The 21537-nt window shown below is 43.5% G+C and overlaps 1 protein-coding gene across 1 annotated transcript; it reads left to right on the forward strand.

The window, feature by feature from the left end:
* Nucleotides 1-9570: 9570 nt before the first annotated feature.
* On the forward strand, nucleotides 9571-14876 carry LOC139453847 (110 kDa antigen-like). The gene is made up of 6 exons (XM_071235299.1): nucleotides 9571-9684; nucleotides 11077-11301; nucleotides 11843-11960; nucleotides 14143-14291; nucleotides 14445-14588; nucleotides 14691-14876. Exons 1-6 carry the CDS (start codon nucleotides 9571-9573, stop codon nucleotides 14874-14876), a joined length of 936 nt encoding a protein of 311 aa, XP_071091400.1.
* The last annotated feature ends 6661 nt before the right edge of the window (nucleotides 14877-21537 follow it).

Consider the following 21537-nt stretch of genomic DNA (forward strand, 5'->3'; position numbering starts at 1 on the left):
ACGAACTGACGGATATAACGAACTTACTTTTTTGGTCCCGACTATTTGCGGTAGTTATGCTGTATATAACGAACTACGGTTATAACGAACTAAAGTTAGTAGTCCCCTTGAGTTCGTTATAACCGTAGTTTACTGTACATTGTTTCGAGGGAGATCCAGCTGATTTTGTTGGTGCCAGCCGTAACCTTGGACAGTCCTATTACAACTATCAGCCAGACACTTAACGAACATCCAACGTCTCCTCTTCCAAAGAAGGCAAAGTCTGTTCCATCACACTAAAGGTGTGTTGTTCCACTAGGACAATGCACCTATGCACAAGTTTGTTGTTGCCATGGCTCCAATGCCTGACTATGGCTTTGAACTCATTGAACATCCGCCGTATTCACCAGATTCACCCTTCCCAAACTTGATGAACAAACTGTCTGGCAGGTATTATGCACATGTAGAGGAGAAGGAATTTCTACACCCCCAGAATGTTTTTAGATTTCTTATGAATATGGAAATGGTTTCATTGCTTTTATTCACATATATTCTCTCAGACACACGATTTAACACCAGTATGCCCAGATGCATATGCAAAGATGACAATAGTGAACGAATGAGTATTGTTTTCCCCAGATTTTAGCAATATTCCAACAAAATAACGGCTGGTCACACCAGAAATTAGCTTCACACATTGTACCTATGTCGGGAATCGAACCTTGGTCTTAGCCTGAAGAGCGAACGCTTTAACCACTAGGCTACCCCACCGTCTCAGGTGACAATCGCCTCTGCTACATCATGCACACATCTAACGAAAAACAAACAAACCTGTCAAACACTGAATCATTGTTTCGTGTGCATTTGTCCAAGCAGGATAACAGTCACAAATTCTATAAAATCGCAAAGCGGAGCGAGATTTATATCGCCAAGGTGGACGGGGCCTTGACGCAGCAGCTGCAGGGGCTCGTCATGCGACGTTTTTACAACTGAAGAGGCCCAGTTAATGTCACTCACTGGCGTGTTACTACACACCTGGACAGTGTGTACATCCCTAGTGTACTGAACCATGTCCAGGTGATAGACACTAGGGGTGTTGCTGTACATCTCCCTGGGTATAATCGCTGACCGACTGGGAAGACGTCTGTGCTGTATGTCTGCCGTAGACCCATCTTCCCGAGGCAAGTGAGTTAACTGACTTTAAAAGTCCAGTTTCCACCCATGCCGAACTAGGCTGATATTATGGAGTTATATTTTGGCTTGACTAACAGGTCTATGTAGAGTCCATTCAAAATCGCGCAACAAAATCGAAATCCGGTTTGTAAACTGTCGCAAGATTTCGGTCAATTGCAAGATTTGCAAATGATGTGCAACGCCCACTCGGCGTCAGCAGATATCTTCCAACTGTTTTCATAATTTTAATCAAGGTGCTCACGTGATTTGATGCACTTTGCGATGTAAGACCCGTTTTGACACAATATAGATCTTGATTATTCATCAGATCGTCTTCACTGGGCGCCGCCATTTTGTTTGAAGCAAATGCACGTGATACGAGAGGTTGGATCTGATTGGCCAATACGAGAGGTAAAGAAGGACACAACTCGTAATAACCACTGGTGGCGCTACGATTGAGCCCAGAAATTCCAGTCTAGTTCAACAAGGGTGGAAACTGGACTTTCATAGTTAGTTAACTCCCTTGCCTCGGGAAGATGCCGTAGACCCGGCTTCACAAAGGTTATTACATTTAAGACTTTCGTAAGTCTATGGTAAAACATAGAAGAAACGATAATCATAGTTAAACCAATATGGAGACGTCGCGCTATTTTTGTGGCTGTTGATTCTGAGCCAGGAATTCACTGGCCATTATGGACGTGCATTTGTGCAAGTAAAACTGATGCAACTATAAGTTATTATGCAACCTTTATTATCTATATAGGCAAAATGTAAAATATATATAAACCATAACATGATTTAAGTCGGAGAAATAACTTGAATCTGTTAATTCTGGAAGTAGAATAAACAGATTCGCGTGATTTCTCCATTACTTCTAAGATGGCTCTGTGAAACGGGCTCTGGACAATTTCTAAAAGCTAAGGATTCCCAACATACAAATGACTTAACATACAGGCACTCTTCTCCTTTCCTAAATCTACATCCCGTATACAGATTCTCTTATTTCAATAGACACCCTGTATACAGAAACACTCTCTGAAAACAGGCACTTCCTGTAAGTAGACTCGCTGAGTACAGACGCCCTGCTTCAACAGGCTCTCTGTTAAATAGCCATCCTTGTAAACGGATTCTCTCTGTAAACCAATTTTCTCCTTAAACATGCTATCTGTAAACGGGCACTCTTTGTAAATAGATGCCCTGTATTCAGACGCGCTCTTTAAACAAGGGCGCAATGTACACAGGCTTTCGATCTGGGCCAACCGTGCCCGTATGAAATACAAGAGAAACATATGTGTTAACTGAATCCACTTCACATCTACCTGAAGAGCATGAGGCTCTGTCGGGCGGTCGAAACACGAGAAAAGGACACGATGTTTGTGAGAGCGTAATCCTTAGATGGGCTGAGTTTTCTCATCTTACATAATGCAATCAACATTACATAACTGTGATTAAAATTCTTAAAATTCCATGGCGAACGAATACATTGGCATTTGGGGTTTGATCTAAAACTTAAGTACTACCATTGTGCCTGAATACCATTTGAACAAATGCAGGCTTTATAAGAGAGCGAGGCTCAAATTAGCACTGCAATTCAAGTGCAAAGAGGGGGTAGGGTTGGGGTGGGTGTGGGGGTGGGGGTGGGGATGGGTAAGGGGGTCAGCATCTATGCTCGGGAGTGCCGATGCTAGCGTGTGTCTTCATTTTTCTCCATCCCGCCACATATGGTTCAAGGTACACACGTATGACGCAGTTCCAAACAGGAGCAATAATTAGAAGCCTTGTTACAGGCCCCGAGTACAGATGTAAATAGCTATGGAATCACAGTCAGAACACAATTCCGTAAACACAAGATGAAGACAAGACTGGTTACCACACAACCGTCCCAGGCTATATCTACCCGTGTTCATACAGAACCCGCCACTGACGCGCTGGGTAGTCCGACATATTAACATAGAGGACCTCAGAAGTTCCGGGTTACAATTGGTCTTCAGCAACCCATACTTGCCATAAAAGGCGACTATGCTTGTTGTAAGAGGCGACAAACGGGATCGGGTGGTCAGGCTCGCTGACTTGGTTGATGCATGTCATCGATCCCAATTGCACGGATCGATGCTCATGATATCAATCACTGGATTGTCTGGTCCAGACTTGATTATTGACAGACCGCCGTCATATAGCTGGAATATTGCTGAGTGCGTCGTTAAACAAACAAACAAACAAACAAACAAAACATTGAATCCTCATCCAGCCAATCAATACATCAACAACCATTAGCAAATAAACAATAAAAGTATTGGACACTCAGGTGAACACTGTTATTGTACTCGTTATGTTTAGAATCCAGTGGAGTCAGTAGGTCGGGATATAAAGATGACATAAAGTCCTTGGATTTCATCTGATCAACGGCCCCAGACACTTAACACTCTTTGAAGGCCAGGTAAAAAATATCACACGTTGAAATTTTTGCAATCCTTATTACTTCATCTAATAAACAGATAGCCTGCTGATACGTACGGGATAAGGATATCACTTTAACTTGAAATCCGTATTAATTCATCCAGTATGAGATAACACGCTGATACGAAGAGGAAAACTATAACTTTTTCGTGAAACCCTGAAACGCAGTATTAGTTCACCCAAAATAAGGACACACATTGTAACACGCTGATACGTCCAGGAAAATCATATCACGTTTACTTGAAATCCGTATCCATTCATTCATGAAGGAGAAAACACGCAGATTCGTATATGAAACTCCTATCGCTTTGACTTGACATTGTTACAAGCATTATTTATTCATCCGATGAGGAAATAACACGCTTATACGTACAGGAAAATCACATTGCTTTTACTTGAAACTCTTAAATATGAAAGCATTATAAGTTCAATCAATAAACAGTTAACATCGCGATCGCCAGATAAACAACGTTATCCCTTTTTGAAAATTCAAAATCCTTACCATTTCATCCGGTAAACAGATAATATATGTGACGCTCTGGTAGGCTATATCCTATCCTCTTTAAATTCTTAAATCTAAATCATATGAAATCAGAAGCACATGTGTACTACATGAAAATTGAGTGCATCTTCACTAATTGAACTTAACACCACATTGTTACAGATTTTTTTTAAAACAGGGAGTCTTAATAAGATTAATATAGACTCCTTGTTAAAAGTAAGAAAACAGTACATCCTGTTGTCCTCACAACGAAACTATGACGACCTAGAATAACAAAGCTGTCCGCAGTTGACCATATTGGTCAAGCGTCCACTGTCTTCAAAGAACATATATTCACACAAAGTAATGTTTCCTCTCTTTTGCCATTCTTGTCATATTACAGAGTTGAAATATGTAAAACTGAAACGACAGCAAGTTTTCGAGTTAATTTCGAAAAATCTAGATTACTTATTTGACCCCTTCATACTCGTCCATGAACGGTCATGCAAAACGACGATAGATAACTATAGATGTACTTACCATAACGCTTCCTTGAATAAGGAGTCCAAAGATTACTTCCTCACTGACTGAAAGCTTATCTTCAAAAACAGTTTTCCGCTAGTCTCCGGGGTAAACACTCAAGAAATAACAGAAAAAAACAGAAACACGCTTTTCTCTTCATCCTACAGATCAATTCCGAGGTTGAAGATATGTGGCCGAAGCTGCCTGGTTGTCAATCATTCGGCACAGGTCGGCAGTAATCGGCTCCAATTGTTTGGTATTGGATGCTCGGGAGGCCCTGTTATCAGTTGGGTGTTCGTGGGGGTGGCTTCGGTTACGGTTAATTAGCGTTGCTATAGCGAGGCAATTAAGGACGACGGTATAGTGAGGGGGTAAAGACCAATACCTGCAGCCTTGGTTGGGGTATATCCAATTACGACTGCTACTTGTCTTTGGACCGGAAGATAAATCTTCTTGCACACAGAATAGTTCTGTTCAATTTGAGATATTTAATTGCATATGACTTTAACCCTACACAACTCGTCTACAACAAGACAAAACACACACAAACATGACACTTAAACTGAACAGCATGCTTCTCGAATGTAAAAAGACGGAACTAATTGTTCCTGTGCTTGTTTTCGGAAACGTAGAACAAGGCCGTATATTCGTTAAGACGTGCCAGTGTTGTTTTATGGGAGGGTTCTCTACAAACATCAGAGTATGCAGACTCCTTACGTGAATGGCGCGTCACACGTACATAAAATACAAGTAACAAAACGCTTTCCAAAGTCATAGGAAATCATTGCCAAAAAGCAAAGCCAAAAAACTGTACGGTTCCGGCTATATCATGAGCAGGTGTTTATTAATCATTATCAAATAGTGAGGTGAGGTGAGGTGAAATGGGGTTTAATGTCGCGTCCAAGTTTATTGTACTTATATAGCGATGTGCATGCACGTGTATGTGTGTGTGTGTGGCTGCTTGTACTAGTCCGGACTGATGCCGATTTATAGTGCTAGCAGACTGAGATACCATGCCTCAGTTTAACATGAATACCCCCCTCAGACACAGTATACTGACTCCGAGCTGAACAGTCCTTGTTTTAGCCCCTTAATGCCGAGCGCAGGGTAATAACAAGTACCATCTTTTAACGTCTTTTGGTATGACGCGGCTGGGGATCGGACCCCGGGCCTTCCGCTCTCCGGGCGGAGGCTCTACCACTAGACCACGGAAGCGGTCTTATCAAATAGTGAGGATGCTAGGTGTTCGCGAAAAGGTGAGCGTATCCTGCCCCACCGGTTTCACCTGCCACAAACACATGCAATGGCAAGCCAAGTGCTCACCTGAAAAAAACACGATAGAAGTCAGAACATGGAACTACATCGGACATCATTTTTGTCACTGATTTTTTTGGTCAAATTTGGAAATGTCCTCTAGCATGAAAAGGCTCTCGGGTTTATGGTACGACTTGGACCTATGCTGGATTGTGATATATATTACACAAAATAAGTTAAGGAACAACTTTATGGACGGCTGTTCGTTGCAATACCGACCAGCTAGGACATATTACCATAGTAATATAAAAATATTAGCTTAATGTGGGAGGAACGCCCGTGATGCACGATTCAGAAGCTGGTGAAACCCACGAACATGGGCGTGGTGCTGCCAAACCAGTGATCATGATCAAGGTGATGTTACAACCCTAGGATCCTGACAAACCTAAGGAATGTAACTCTGCAAAGCAAATTGTTGCAAATCAGGTTCATGAGAATTACATTTCTCAGTGACATAACCGTGTCCATATACGTAATATCTATTTTTATCATCCATATTGTTCAAAACGACGGAGTTTATACACGAGTAATGATGTCACGCGTTCTTCAGCAGTGTTGACGTAATGATGATTGTTTACGTTAAGCATCATTATTTAATGACGTCACAGCGCATTGTTTTTTACGTCATTTTGACACTTTGGCCATCTCGGCACGGTTTTCAATATGAAAGTGGGTGTTGGGATAGTTTTTAGCTATATTCCAGCAATATCATGGCGGGGGACACCACACCAGAAATGAGCTTCACACATTGTACCCATCTGGAGAATCGAACCCGGGTTCCCAGTGTGACGAGCGAAAGCTTTAACCACTAGGTTACCCCACCGCCCCTCAATATAGAAGACAGTAGAGCGGTAAATTATTAAGTGCAGATGGTAAAGGAATGATTACTAATTCAGACTACTCATTTTGCGATTCTCGTGTCAGAATTCATGTACCCTCCCCCCTATTGCTTTGGAAATACCAAACTTCTGACACCCGTTTCGTAAACTCATTACAAAACCCTCTCTGTAATCATCTTTTATTCTACCACACCTGGACGGATTTAGGTGGTTAACTTTCTTGCCCCTTTACAGAACGTCTAACTATTACCCAACAACATCCGGACTATCGTACCGTCATGGTGCTTGTCCCGGGGGGCGTCTCATGACACTAACAGGTGTTTTAGTTCCAGATCGGTAACAGCCGTTGCCCTGATTGAGATATGGCTGCCAACGATAAGACTACCTACTGCACAGCCAGGATAGCCATGTGACCTACATATGTTTACTTTCTTTAAAGTAAATGAACCAACTATACACGGATTTTGATGGACTAAATACAAACCAGGTATATGGCCTCTGATAGACTGCAGATGAAACATGGTTTTCCAAGAGTATCACACCTAGGATCCGTTCCGCAGAGCGATCTTTATGCAAGGATGATCGTAACTCCCATTCTTTAACACAGACTGTCGTGGCGCTGAATTCGCTTTGGGGAACGGGCCTCAGCACTCATTAAGTAAGGTACGGATGGCATCTTAAAGATTTCAAAGGGTCATGATTCAGAGTATTTAACGTTTTTTTAGATTGACATTTTTAAAACCAATCTTAACCATCCCAAAATTGAAAGTTAAATCGCGCACCTATCAACTCCTTCGGCAAATTGACACTTTAGATGGAGGCATACAGGTGAATCACACCCAGGTTAACATGACATTTAATTGATAGCATTTTACTTTATAAATAGTTTAATAATTATGGATAAAATGTCCAACTATTAGAAAACATCACTTCTATGTGAGGTGATCTTTTAGCAAATGTTTAGCGACGTGGACTTTTACGAATTTTCTTCAATTTCTAAGGCTCCATGATGGTACTATTCTGTGCTGTGACGTCACGCAATGCATTTCGCGAAATTCACTCAAACTAAGTGAGTGAGTGAGTGAATGAGTGAGTGTGTATTTGTTTACGCCGCTTTCAGCAATATTCCAGCAATATCACAGCCGGGGACACCAGAAATGGGCTTCACACAATGTACCCATGTGGAGAATCGAACCCTGGTCTTCGACGTGACCAGTGAACGCTTTAACCACCAGGCTACCCCACCGACCCTGAATTCTTAGAATGATTCATTTTAAATCTAAACCTTAGAAAACACCCCCGAGTCATCAAGTTAACAACATCATTCCCGAGGATCGCACAACGCTTGTCATGGCGTCTGAAAAAGAGGTCGCACACTCAGTGCCATCCCCACCCCAAACTAATAATACTTGTAATGTTTGGTGTTTGTTATTTTGTAATGTTTGGTGATGTCAGACTTCTTTGGGGGTCCCCCCTCATCCCCATCCCCAAACCACCCTCACCCTTATCGCCTCCATGTAAGTAAACTGCCGTTCAAATGAAAGTATACATCCATGTTTGACGGTGTTTAAATATGAGACAAACAAGATATGATAATTGGTTGTGTATTTGATACGGTATCGCAAGCGGTATCACATGCGTGACGTCTGAAGAAACACGTGGGTCGCAAGTTCACAGTAGACAATAATGAGCTGAGTGAAGTTTGAACTTTCAAGAGTATACATGTACTTTCTTTACTTCATCAGTTTAAATTGAACGTGTTGGAGAACTTGCAGCAGCATCTTGCCAGCCCGATTCTCTCCACTCCAACGTGTACAACAGTCTCTCGAGCAACTACCCCGACCATGTTTCACATTCCATGCTATGATTACATTCATCATGTTGTTGTCCGAGCGAGTAAGTGCTAGCAGAGAGAGAGAGAGAAGGCCGAGGTCATTGCCCACCGGGACTGAGAGGTAGACATATCAATATTTAGGTCAATTCATTTAACAGGACAAGAGCAATCCATTCGACCAAGGTAAATACTTCCAGCATTGGGAAAACTTGATAACTCGAAGTCCTGGGGATTAACAATCATATGTCGTGTTATCCGAAGTTATAACAAAGGAGTATTAAACGATGATGTCGACGAGTGAGTGAGTTGGGTTTAACGCCGCTTTTAACAGTATTCCAGTTATATCACGGCGTGTCAACTTAATGTGTGAGGAAAGCCCGAAGTGATGCAAGTCTCATACGTTTACCACTTCGGTGAAACCCACGAGCGCGGGAATAGTGCTGACAACCCTGGAAACATAATCGGGGCGTACCGGGATTCGAACCCACAATCATAGGTTTCTGGCCCAAGGGACGCAACTCTGCACAGCGAATCGCGGCGCCTTAGACCACTGGGCCACCCGTGCCCCCCGAGACAAAGGAGTTGGAGTTAACGAGGTTTCAATATACACAACTCTCGTTACTTGGAGTATACTTCTTTGTATTGTTTCCATGGAATGTTTGGATCCAAACTTCTTTGGGAACAGTTTAAGATTGTGGTGCTTTGATGTGCAACTCAGTGTTTATTTTGAGGTTGTTTACGATAGAAAAGAGACCTCGAAGTTCTCGCAGAGGAAATCTTTAAAAAAAGACTTGAAATATGACACACAACAGCGATGAATGGCAGCCTAATTCCAGGCTAGAGAAGCGCAAAAAGTTCAAATCTCCTTCAACACATCAATTCGCATTTCAACCGTTAATGTATTTTCGGAATGGGAATCTATATATAGACTGCTATTAAGGCTTGGAAAATGATTCAAGATTAATCTCCAGATGGCTTTCAGAGATATTGCACTGCATCGAGGCGGTGGGTTTGAGGAGGGCACGGCTTCTCCCAACGTGCCACGCCCACTCTCTAATATAGTTCTCGAGGTACATATCTACAAGGTAAGAAGCCCTTGCAATGTCAACAGCAATAAGGAGGCAATATATTAATATGTTGTTTGTTTTGGCGTATGCTAATTATACAACCCAAGAAAGGTGTCTTGGATTTAATGCCGGTACTCTCTTCACCTTGCCGCCCTGATGACTTGACCAGATCTCTGATGACCTCCACAGCTGGCAGGACCATCCAGCCATGAACTCTCAGACATACCCCCACTCCTCACCGACATTTCTCATCACTGAAACACTTTAATATGATATTTGGAAAGCCTTGATGGGCAGTTAACAGATAGTTGTAAGGTAGTGGCTTTTGACCGACATTGGTGGTTGTTCTCTGTAGGCTGACTAGTTAGGCTTGGTGGACACGTCAGCGTCATGGAGAAAGGTTGCCATGTCTGTAGTGGTGCCAGTATAGGGTATCAGCTTGGTTAAGGATGGCATGACAATGGACAGCGTTGTCAAGGGCACACGGAGTAACTTACCTGACAATTAAAATCAATCTGACCACGTCTTTACATATTAAACTATATTGGATAGTTTGAGAGAAAGATCTAGGCAGACATATTTATTTAGTACAAAACCCCAAGCCCAAAATAACGATCAGGCACAACAATTTTCTAAACAGACAGACACAGACAGACACAGACAAAGAAACGAATTTACACGCACGCACGCACGCACGCACGCACGCATGCACGCACGCACATACATACAAAACAGACACAAGACATTGGTACAAAAGCGAAAAACTCGGAATAGCAGATAGACAAACATAACAGACAACTCTAACATAAATGCATTATATCGGAATAAAGAAACTGAAGGCATTCCGTTTTTTGTTCAAAAGTATCATATTCTTCCATATATATTTTCAGGCTCCAGCAGTAGCTGTTCTTAACCGTCGCTCTTTGTACAGATGCGGATACGTGCTATTCAATATAAAGGTAAAGAAGTTTACCTCTTAACATTCTTGTTTTGTTTACATGAAAATATAAGTACTTTCGCCATCTCAGATTTTGCACATAAACCAAACATGAAATTTATTTTCAACATTTTGCTTGTTCCTGGATTTGAAAGATTGGCACAACATGTCAGAAAATCCATTTAGCCTAAACCTGCTGCTACTAAATCTTGCCAAAGCCCAGCTCACAAGAGACATTCATGTGTGTCTGGATTTCGCAGGAGGAGGCCCATAGTTTTGCACTGATTGAATGCACATTTGACGTAAATGTGTATGTCGACGTTTACGACAAAATGGTCGGTGAACAGGCGGAGCTGACAGAACAGACAGAACAGACAGAACAGGCTGAGCTGACAGAACAGACAGAACAGGCTGAGCAGACAGAACAGGCGGAGCAGACAGAACAGACAGAATAGGCTGAGCTGACAGAACAGACAGAACCGGCGGTGCAGACAGAACAGGCGGAGCAGACAGAACAGATAGAACAGGGGGAGCAGACAGAACAGATAGAACAGGGGGAGCAGACAGAACAGGGGGAGCAGACAGAACAGGCGGAGCAGACAGAACAGACAGAACAGGCAGAACAGACAGAACAGGCGGAGCAGACAGAACAGGCGCAGCAGACAGAACAGGCGCAGCAGCCAGAACAGGCGGAACAGGTGATACAGACAGATTAGGCAGAACAGGCACAACTGCCGGAGCAGACAGAACAGGTAGAACTGATTAAATGTACATTTGACGTAAATGTGTATAGCAGACGTTCACTACAAAATGGGGGCGGTCGGGTAGCTTGGTGGTTAAAGCGCACGCTCGTCACGACGAAGAACCGAGTAATAAACGATAATATTAATATCAAGGGCAAACTTCGGGCAGAGTAAAAATGTATACTAAAGAAAATCTGGAGTTCAGATCTGAACGCTCACAATAAAGTCAAAGCCACAAATACTTATGCTGTGCCCGCCCTTTGGTATTCTTTTGGTGTTGTTGATTGGACGAAACAAGAAATCCAGGGTATTGACATCCTCACACGAAGAATCATGTCCGACAATAGATCCCACCACCCTCGCTCTTCCCTCAATCGCTTATATTTACCAATTATGATGGGAGGGCGTGGTTTGATTAATGTGGAGGCTCTTCAATGATAGAATTGTTTTGTGCACTTTTGCACACATTTATTTGTTTGATGATCCTCTTGTGAAGCATGTTAAGACTCATGATGAAAACGAGGCATTCCACAGTTTTCTAAAACGGGCCAAGGATGTCGGACATAATCTCAATGTCGGTGTTGATTTTGTTGATGGTTCTGTACTGGTGGACGGTACAGAAATGAGTGTCAACCAGGCGAAGTGCCATATAAAGTCGGCCCAGGCTCAGTTTTTCAAGGAGAGGCTACATGGACGACCACTGCATCGAGTTTATGTCACTGCATCGAGTCATTTGGGTGGATAAAGTCGTCTGGCCTGAAAAGTGAAACAGAAGGCTTTCTGTTTGCTGCTCAGGACCAGTCACTTCAAACTCGAAATCGTCAGTGTGTGATTTCGCATCAAAATGTAAATATGAAATGTAGATAATGAATTTAATGAGACTGTCCAACACATTGTCAATGGATGCCCAGCTTTGGCACAAACACTGTATCTTAAACGACATGATGGTGTAGCTCGATCATTTTATTACCGTCTTCACCGTGCTTGTGGTTTGGACACAGAGGTCCATCCATGGTACGACCCGTCATATGTCGAGGGCGTCATGGAAAATGATAAATACAAAATTCTTTGGAATAGGCCCATTTACAGCTTCAGACGTATCCAGGCCAACAAACCTGATCTTGTCCTTTTTGATGAATCCAATGAAATCATTTATATCATTGAATTTTCTGTCCCCTTTGACAGTAATGTGATTGACAAGATTGAGGAAAAACATGGCAAATATGCGGACCTCACTTTCGAAATGTCACGCTTGCATCCCAAGTACCAAGTTGTCCGACTCCCCATTGTTCTCGGTGCCTTAGGTTTGGTACCTCCCAATCTTTTAACTGACATTGGGAGTGTACCCGGGTTTGCTACCAGGAATACAGCCCTTCTGACAAACTGGGTAATGCAGAAGGCTTCAGTGTTGGGGAGTCTTCACATTCTCCGAAAGGTTCTGGGTGGGTTTGACAACGCAGCGCTTCCTGGGAGAAATCCCATTCGGTGTCTCGGCCGCGTGTAGAGGGGACAAGGGCCCTGAGCTGATGATGAACCTAACCAGCCTGACTATTTTAATCTGTAAATAATAATAATGACGACGACGACGACGACGACGACAACAACGATAATGACAATAATAAACGTGGATGAAAACATGTGTGTATTTAGTTCTTTGTGTTAAACTTGGAAAAATAGAAAGATTGTTCCAAAGCACAGATGATGCGCACTGGAAAGAGGCATATATTTTGTTCTTGTTTTAAATCTGATGAGTAAGATAATAAACTTTGTCTGATATCGACATTGCTTGTCTCGACCTACAGTAAACACGATGTGTATTTCATGGTAACCAGGAATGAAAGAATTACGATAAATAAAGTATGCAGAAATAATTTTAAAAAGGCAATATATATAAAGACAGGGATGTGTTCTGCTCCGTAACTATGGAGGTAGGAAGTTCAGTGGTTAAAGGGTTCGCTCTTTTCTGCATATCCGAGTTCGATTACCACACAGTACACTGTGGGACGCCCATGATTTGTGTCCACTACAGCGATATTGCTAGTTCACTCTCTACCCAATAACTGATGAATAAAACAAACCAGTAGTGTGTCAAAGGTGTAGAGTGAGTGAGTGAATGAGTGAGTGAGTGGGTAAACGAGGCTATTTCAGTATTTTTTACACGGAAGGAAAGACAGAAGTGATGCAGGTCTCAGACATTTTTAACTTTGGTCAAACCAAAGGGTATGGTTCTGACAACATAGAAACATAATTTCGGCGAATTGGCGATTCGAACCCATGATCATGTTTCAGGCACACCTATAGTACGCAGCTGTGCACATAGAATTAGAATGACGGGCTACCTGTGTCCCTCAACACGGGAGAAATGAACGAAAACACATATATTACACCTGGCCTGTGTTCCTGCACACTATGGTGGCGCATGTGGCACTCTCTGTGTAAACACAGTCTTGCAGACAAACTTGCACCAGCCAACCATTTGGCACACAACGCGACGAACATTTCAATAATGTCGATGTAAATAAACGGGAGGGGTTAAAGGATTAACAAGGTAAGTGGTTTGTTATCTGGAGACATTACTTGCAACAGAGAATCCTACATCATGTGGTTAACCTCGAGATAGGCGAACACGTCTGGCAAACAGGAAGTCGTGCCAAGATGACGTGTCTGGCCACCAGGTGGCGTCAGGTGAACGACTCCCTACAGGATTAGATGTACACTTGTGTCAAACAAGCTCAAGGCGCCAATATGTTCCAATTAGGATGGTGTACTTGATTGTATTGGCCTAAATGTAAGCAGAACAGACAGCACCGGCAGAAAAGGCGGAGCTGACAGAACAGGTAGAACAGGCGGAGAAGACAGACCAGGTAGAACAGACGGAGAAGACAGAACAGGTAGAACAGGCGGAGCTGACAGAACAGGCAGAACAGGCGGAGCTGACAGAACAGGTAGAACAGGCGGAGAAGACAGAACAGGCATAAAAGGCGGAGCTGACAGAACAGATAGAACAGGCGGAGCTGACAGAACAGGTAGAACAGGCGGAGAAGACAGAACAGGCGGAGAAGACAGAACAGGCATAAAAGGCGGAGCTGACAGAACAGGTAAAACAGGCGGAGCTGACAGAACAGGCAGAACAGGCGGAGCTGACAGAACAGGCGGAGCTGACAAAACAGGTAGAGCTAACAGAACAGGTGGAGCAGGCGGAGCTGACGGAACAGGCAGAACAGGCGGAGCTGACAGAACAGGTAGAACAGGTGGAGCTGTTTCGGGCACACCTATAGTATGCAACTGTGCACATAGAATTAGAATGACGAGCTACCCGTGTCCCTCAACACGGGACAGAACAGGCGGAGCTGACAGAACAGGCAGAACAGGCAGAGCTGACAGAACAGGCGGAGCTGACAGAACAGGTGGAGCAGGCGGAACTGACGGAACAGGCAGAACAGGCGGAGCTGTCAGAACAGGCAGAACAGACAGAACAGGCAGAACAGACAGAACAGGCGGAGCAGACAGAACAGACGGGGCTGACATAACAGGCAGAACAGGCGGAGCAGACAGAACAGGCAGAACAGGCAGAACAGACAGAACAGGCAGAACAGGCGGAGCTGACAGAACAGGCAGAACAGGCGGAGCAGACAGAACAGGCAGAACAGGCAGAACAGGCGGGGCTGACATAACAGGCAGAACAGGCGGAGCAGACAGAACAGGCAGAACAGACAGAACAGGTGGAGCTGACAGAACAGAGAGAGTATAACAAGGGGAACCTACAGGACAGATGTAGTGTTGCTTGATGTCCATAATATTGTTATAATGTAGCGCATACACACGCTACTATTTCACAAGGAAGACAAACAATAAACGTCCCATAATTCGCTTCGTCTACATGTCGCAGAAAGTACCCTTTTCTCATGCATTCCATTCTTCCGCCGTTCCCTGCCCATGTGAGTGAGTGAGTGCGTGAGTGCGTGAGTGCATGAGTGGTTTTGCGCCGCTTTAAGCAACATTCCAGAAATATCACGGCGGGGGACACCGGAAATGGGCTTCACACATTGTACCCATGTCGGGAATCGAACCCGGGTCTTCGGCGTGACGAGCCAACGCTTTAACTTCTAGGCTACCCGACCGCTCCTCCTTGCCCATGTAAACTACAGGGCAAAAGAAAGCTTACACCAATGTTTGGTGGTGGCTAAAAAACAAACAATCAAGAAATGGTTATTCCACACTGATGTATATGTCATACTTATGTTATGGACCTTATGTTTCAGTAACTGTTTTCAACCGAGTAACATTTTGATAACGTTTGTAATATTTTCCTCAAATCCAATGTTCAAGAGTATACTTTCTTTTTCTCGGCAGTATAGCTCTACTTTATCCACGTAATTCGCCAGCAGACAACGTGCATCCGCCCTGTTCCCCCGTCATTATCATAAAATTGTATCGTATGTTCATTTCCGGCATTTTATTATCAGCAAGTGTAGTTTACCTGCCTCCTAATATAAATACAAGCTTCCATTGAGAGCAATGTCCACATATATTACCTCGTCTTAATAAAAATAAAATAAACATGATCTTTCTACTTATGACTCAGCGTGCTACACTACAAGTTAACCCAGTTAAGCAGATTTTTTTTTGAAAAATTCGATTTTCGTGTAAAGATTGCATTTTTATAAATATATCTTGATATCGCGTTCACACGACACCGTGTTAGCTGGGCAGGCTGGTAGTGACACGAGAGATATCATCTTGAGGTGTAAAAATCTGAATTGGACATGAAACATATTTCCTCGTGAAAATATAAACAAAGTTATCAGAAGACGTTCCCATCCTCCCTTGACATGTCCCCGATATCAAGCAGCGTTATCTGGCGCGTGCACGGCGTCGTTGGGGGTCTTATGTTCTGTTAGGGTGAAAACGGGTTGTTATGATAACAAGAGGTAGACATCTGCAGTATTCTGTCGCCAAGAAAAATTCCCCTCGTCGTTTGATTTATTTAGTCGAGTGACCTGCATACGTAGACACCTATGTACATGTCTATATGTCTAACAGACTGATGGGAGGTGGTAACGCCTTGCGGAATATTAATTATCTTGTCTTGTCAGTTTCCCTCATAAATCAAATCTGTAGTTCTAAACATATCGTTCTTCGTATTACGGCGAGGCTGCGTTTGGGAAATAGGCCTGAAGATTTAAATATAAGCTGGTGTCGTTATTCCAAGATCGAGTTATTTTTCTATATATTTGATACCTACTATTCCTCATTAAACGTTAAAGTTTTACGAAACAATTTAGACTGATATTACACTTACGAAGGTGCTTGAGGGAAATCTTACGCTAGCCAGTACAACCCCCAACTCTCCCCCACTCTCTCTCACTCACTCACTTTCTCTCTCTCTCACTCACTCACTTTCTCTCGCTCTCACTCACTTTCTCTCGCTCTCTCTCTGTCGCACTCACTTTCTCTCCCTCTCACTCACTTTCTCTCGCTCTCTCTGTGTCTCACTCACTTTCTCTCTGTCGCACTCACTTTCTCTCCCTCTCACTCACTTTCTCTCGCTCTCTCTGTGTCTCACTCACTTTCTCTCCCTCTCACTCACTTTCTCTCGCTCTCTCTGTGTCTCACTGACTTTCTCTCCCTCTCACTCACTTTCTCTCGCTCTCTCTGTGTCTCACTCACTTTCTCTCTGTCGCACTCACTTTCTCTCGCTCTCTCTCTCTGTCGCACTCACTTTCTCTCTCACTCACTCACTTTCTCTCTCTCTCACTCACTCACTTTCTCTCGCTCTCACTCACTTTCTCTCGCTCTCTCTCTGTCGCACTCACTTTCTCTCCCTCTCACTCACTTTCTCTCGCTCTCTCTGTGTCTCACTCACTTTCTCTCCCTCTCTCTCTCACTTTCTCTCGCTCTCTCTGTGTCTCACTCACTTTCTCTCTGTCGCACTCACTTTCTCTCGCTCTCTCTGTGTCTCACTCACTTTCTCTCGCTCTCTCTCTCACTCTCACTCACTTTCTCTCGCTCTCTCTGTCGCACTCACTTTCTCTCCCTCTCACTCACTTTCTCTCGCTCTCTCTGTGTCTCACTCACTTTCTCTCCCTCGCACTCACTTTCTCTCGCTCTCTCTGTGTCGCACTCACTTTCTCTCCCTCGCACTCACTTTCTCTCGCTCTCTCTGTGTCTCACTCACTTTCTCTCGCTCTCTCTGTGTCTCACTCACTTTCTCTCGCTCTCTCTCTCTCACTTTCTCTCGCTCTCACTCACTTTCTCTCGCTCTCACTCTCTCTCTCTCACTCACTTTCTCTCTCTCTCTCTCTCTCACACACACACGCACACGCACACACCACCTATATGGCTTCCAATTCACCCGTTCAACTTCTTTGGCAAGGTTCATTACGTAACATGTAGGTATGCGAAACATGAATTTTTATAAAGAAACTCCTACTGCCACTTTTATCTACACTACCCCGTATATACTATGCCGTAATGATTGGTCTTGAAGCACGGCGAGACTCGTCCCACGTTGTGAACATCTCGTCGTGAACCCTATCAGTCGCAGTATCAGATGTATCACATTTGTTTAAACTAATTGAAAAGATATACCTCCCGTGTTTACAGTGTCCTTTCAACGCGTCTGACGAAAGGTTCTACAACTGTAGCGGTGGGGTTATATCGCTGAAAACATTCAAGGAAAATATTTATGTTTACTTGCAGTAAATCTACCAGCAGCGTGTCTTGTCTCCAGTTGAAGAGCTCTGCGCGGGTCCGGGTCAGAATAGGTCCCCGGTACCACGGGGTTGTCTGGAGAACTGTCTAAACTATGGATTATTGGTTGAAGTGTTTCACCTGGCTGATTGGGTGTCGACGTGGATCATACTCTGCCTGCCCCAGATTCGATAAGACCGTCAAGATCCACCTGAAATATTGCTATCCCTGACACTCAAGAATGATATATATTTCGGAGTTTCGTAAAATATTCTTGTAGTTTGACTTATTCAGCGCTTATTCTTATTTCAGTGACACAGTAATGTCTTTTTTACAAACTGCCGGGCAAAAGAAATGCTTTTTTTTATTGGTGGTGGTGGTGGTGGTGGGGGGGGGGGGGGGGGGGGTTGGGTGTGGATAAAAATGAAACAGGAAATGGTTATTCGATAGTGAATATCTGAATCATCATTGTATTTTGGACTTTAAGTTTGTCAGTGTTTCGGCGACTGTTTTCAGTCTAGTACCATTTGATAACTTTTGTTTGTTTTGGGTAGTTTTTGTGAATTTTAAGAGTATTCTTTATCTGCCCGGCAGTTAAGTTCAACGCCAAGAATTTCAATTGCCGATGCCCCCCCGACCTACTCTGTGTCGGCGACGTCATGCACGACTACAACCCTCGCCATCTCCCACCACGCCGTGACGACGCTTTGCTGATACTTAACATGTGTTTTCAGGCAGGTAATCTGCAGCGGTTACCATGACAACGGGCAATAGGTGCACAGCGTTGTCTCAGCTGATCAGCATATGTTGTTTACGTTTGGTTTATTTTGCCTGGCTACTTTGAAGTTTTCAACTAAATTACAAACTTTCAACATAAACGTTAACTTGGCTAGATCGCCCCTGTACTCCGGCAGATATGACGTTGTTTATAATAAGACGCATGAAACGCTTAATGATAACATGTAACGAAAGTGGGAGAGGGCAATTAAGAAAAGCTCTTAAGTAAAGATTTGTGTAACTAGTTCGTATCTTCAATCTTAAGAATATATGTGCATCTTGTTAGGTCTGGGAACCGCTTAACAAAAATGGTAAAATGATAAACTGATATTTTTGTAACAGCTTTCTTATACGCCGTTAATTTGGTGCAGTTTACTGTTCAAGGTAAAATCGTCGGGGTAAACACACGTGTACATTTTTTTTTTGTAGGTAACTATGATGTGTATAATGTACTATGATGTGTGTAATGTACTGTCAGGAATGTTCTCAAAGGTATTCATCCGGAATACAGGGTGGCTGGAGTGAAGGGGTCGGGATTATGCAGAAAGAAAAATATTATTATAACATCACTTACAGGCAATGCTGGCTGACCCTCTCACTATATACCTCAACCCCGGGCCATGCTGGCTGACTCTCTCACTACATCCCTCAATCCCGGACCATGCTGGCTGACTCTCTCACTACATTCCTCAATCCCGGGCCATGCTGGCTGACTCTCTCACTACATCCCTCAACCGCGGGCCATGCTAGCTGCCTCTCTCACTATATCCCTCAACCCCGGGCCATGCTGGCTGACTCTCTCACTACATCCCTCAATCCCGGGCCATGCTGGCTGACTCTCTCACTAGACATCCCTCAACCCCGGGCCATGCTGGCTGACTCTCTCACTATATCCCTCAACCGTGGACCATGCTGGCTGACCCTCTCACTACATGCCTCAACCCCGGACCATGCTGGCTGACTCTCTCACTACATGCCTCAACCCCGGGCCATGCTGGCTGACTCTCTCACTACATCCCTCAACCCCGGGCCATGCTGGCTGACCCTCTCACTGCATCCATCAATCCCGGGCCATGCTCTTTACATTATACTCGTATACTTTATTTGAACGAATGTGAAGCTTGAAGAAGAATCCCAAGTCGATAGCTTTGGGAAAACAAGATGGCCAACCACTGGAAAAAAATCCTGTTTTTGCTTTCCATCTGGATTTTTTTATCTAAAGTTCACTTTCGATGAAATTAAGTTTGCGTAATTAGAGGAAGAGTTTGGTATTAAGATTATTAACTATTTTTTTTAGCCAATTGGAGATGTAGAAGCTCGCTGCAGCAGCTACCCTTGGTGGGTCATGCTGACTGGTCCATTCGATGACTAAGACCTCACCCTCGAGTTGTGATAGATTACACGGAAAATATGTTCCCCACCTCAATCCGTGGTTACAAGTGAAACCTCGCCTAAATAATATTTCAAGCTTTTTCAGAAAACAATCTTATGACAAATCACCCTCCCGACAAAAACGTGCACCAGGACATCCTACCCTCCTGACAAACGCCTCATCCCCCAGACTGCAATGCCCTACCCTCCTGACAAACGCCTCACCCCCGGGCTGTGATGGATGATGATGAGGACGTGCTGCACGGCATGACATGGACATACGTGCACATCATCCAACTGTTTCTGTTTACAAACACATGCTGCTACACAAAAACACGAACAATCGCCATTTGCTCTTTACACTGCGCTTCCTGCTGCGCTTCCTGCTGCACCCTGCTTCACCAGCTTCCGCCTTCTGGAACATCCTTAAAACATCAAAAGGCTGCCAACTTCTGGAATTGACGTTCAATCTTAAATATTGCTGGAAGTTTTCAAACTCATCTTTTCACATTTTTACTGCAGAAAGCATGATATGAATTCAGTGACTGATCTACTTTACATTATACAAAGGACGACAGAGTCTCTCCACGGACCTATTGGTGTACCTATTATTTCGGTTCATTTGTCTTAAGTTACATGGGTGTTTCTTATGAGAATGTTCTAGTTTTACGCAACTTTGAACATTGTTCTATTTATACAGAGTGTCGGCTTAATGTGAGAGGTAGGTTCTAAATAATGCAGGTCATGTTTACAATGAAAACTGATTCAGCTCATGCAGAGCACAGTTATGGGTCTGACAAGTATAGGATGGCAATAGGGACGATTCTGGGATTCAAACACACGACCAGTGGACCCTGCAGAACCAACTGCGGATACTGTGAGCACCCATGATGGTTGCTGATTAGTCTGTCTTACAGACCCTGATACAAATATATTTCAAATACAGCCCATGCAAGTCTGTAATGTTTGGCAAGTCTAGGTCACTGCAGTATCTGAAATTGAAGAGAGTCACTGGGCTCCTTTTTATTATATTTTTATTAAGATAACTGAACAACTGTTTTTTTCTGTACGATATGTTCATTTCAGAGACTAGATGATAGTCTAGTTGCTGATGAAGACTAAAAGATTGTCACCGGGTCGTAAAACTGGTGTTGTCACGGTCTTAAGACCGCACCGCCCTCTAACTTTAATTGTCCGGTTTCCGACACCTTTCGGCAAAGTCCGGTGATAGTCGTTGTGTAATAGTGTAAATCGTTTCAATACTTTTATTTAACATTTCATTTATCTAAATTCCATAACTGGTTCAATATGTTTCCAAGTGCACCGAATTCTATGCCCTTTGTCTGTTTT

The sequence above is a fragment of the Haliotis cracherodii genome, unplaced genomic scaffold (assembly GCF_022045235.1).
Source record: "Haliotis cracherodii isolate W230 unplaced genomic scaffold, xgHalCrac1.p SCAF_10, whole genome shotgun sequence".
NCBI classification, from domain to species: Eukaryota; Metazoa; Mollusca; class Gastropoda; order Lepetellida; family Haliotidae; genus Haliotis; species Haliotis cracherodii.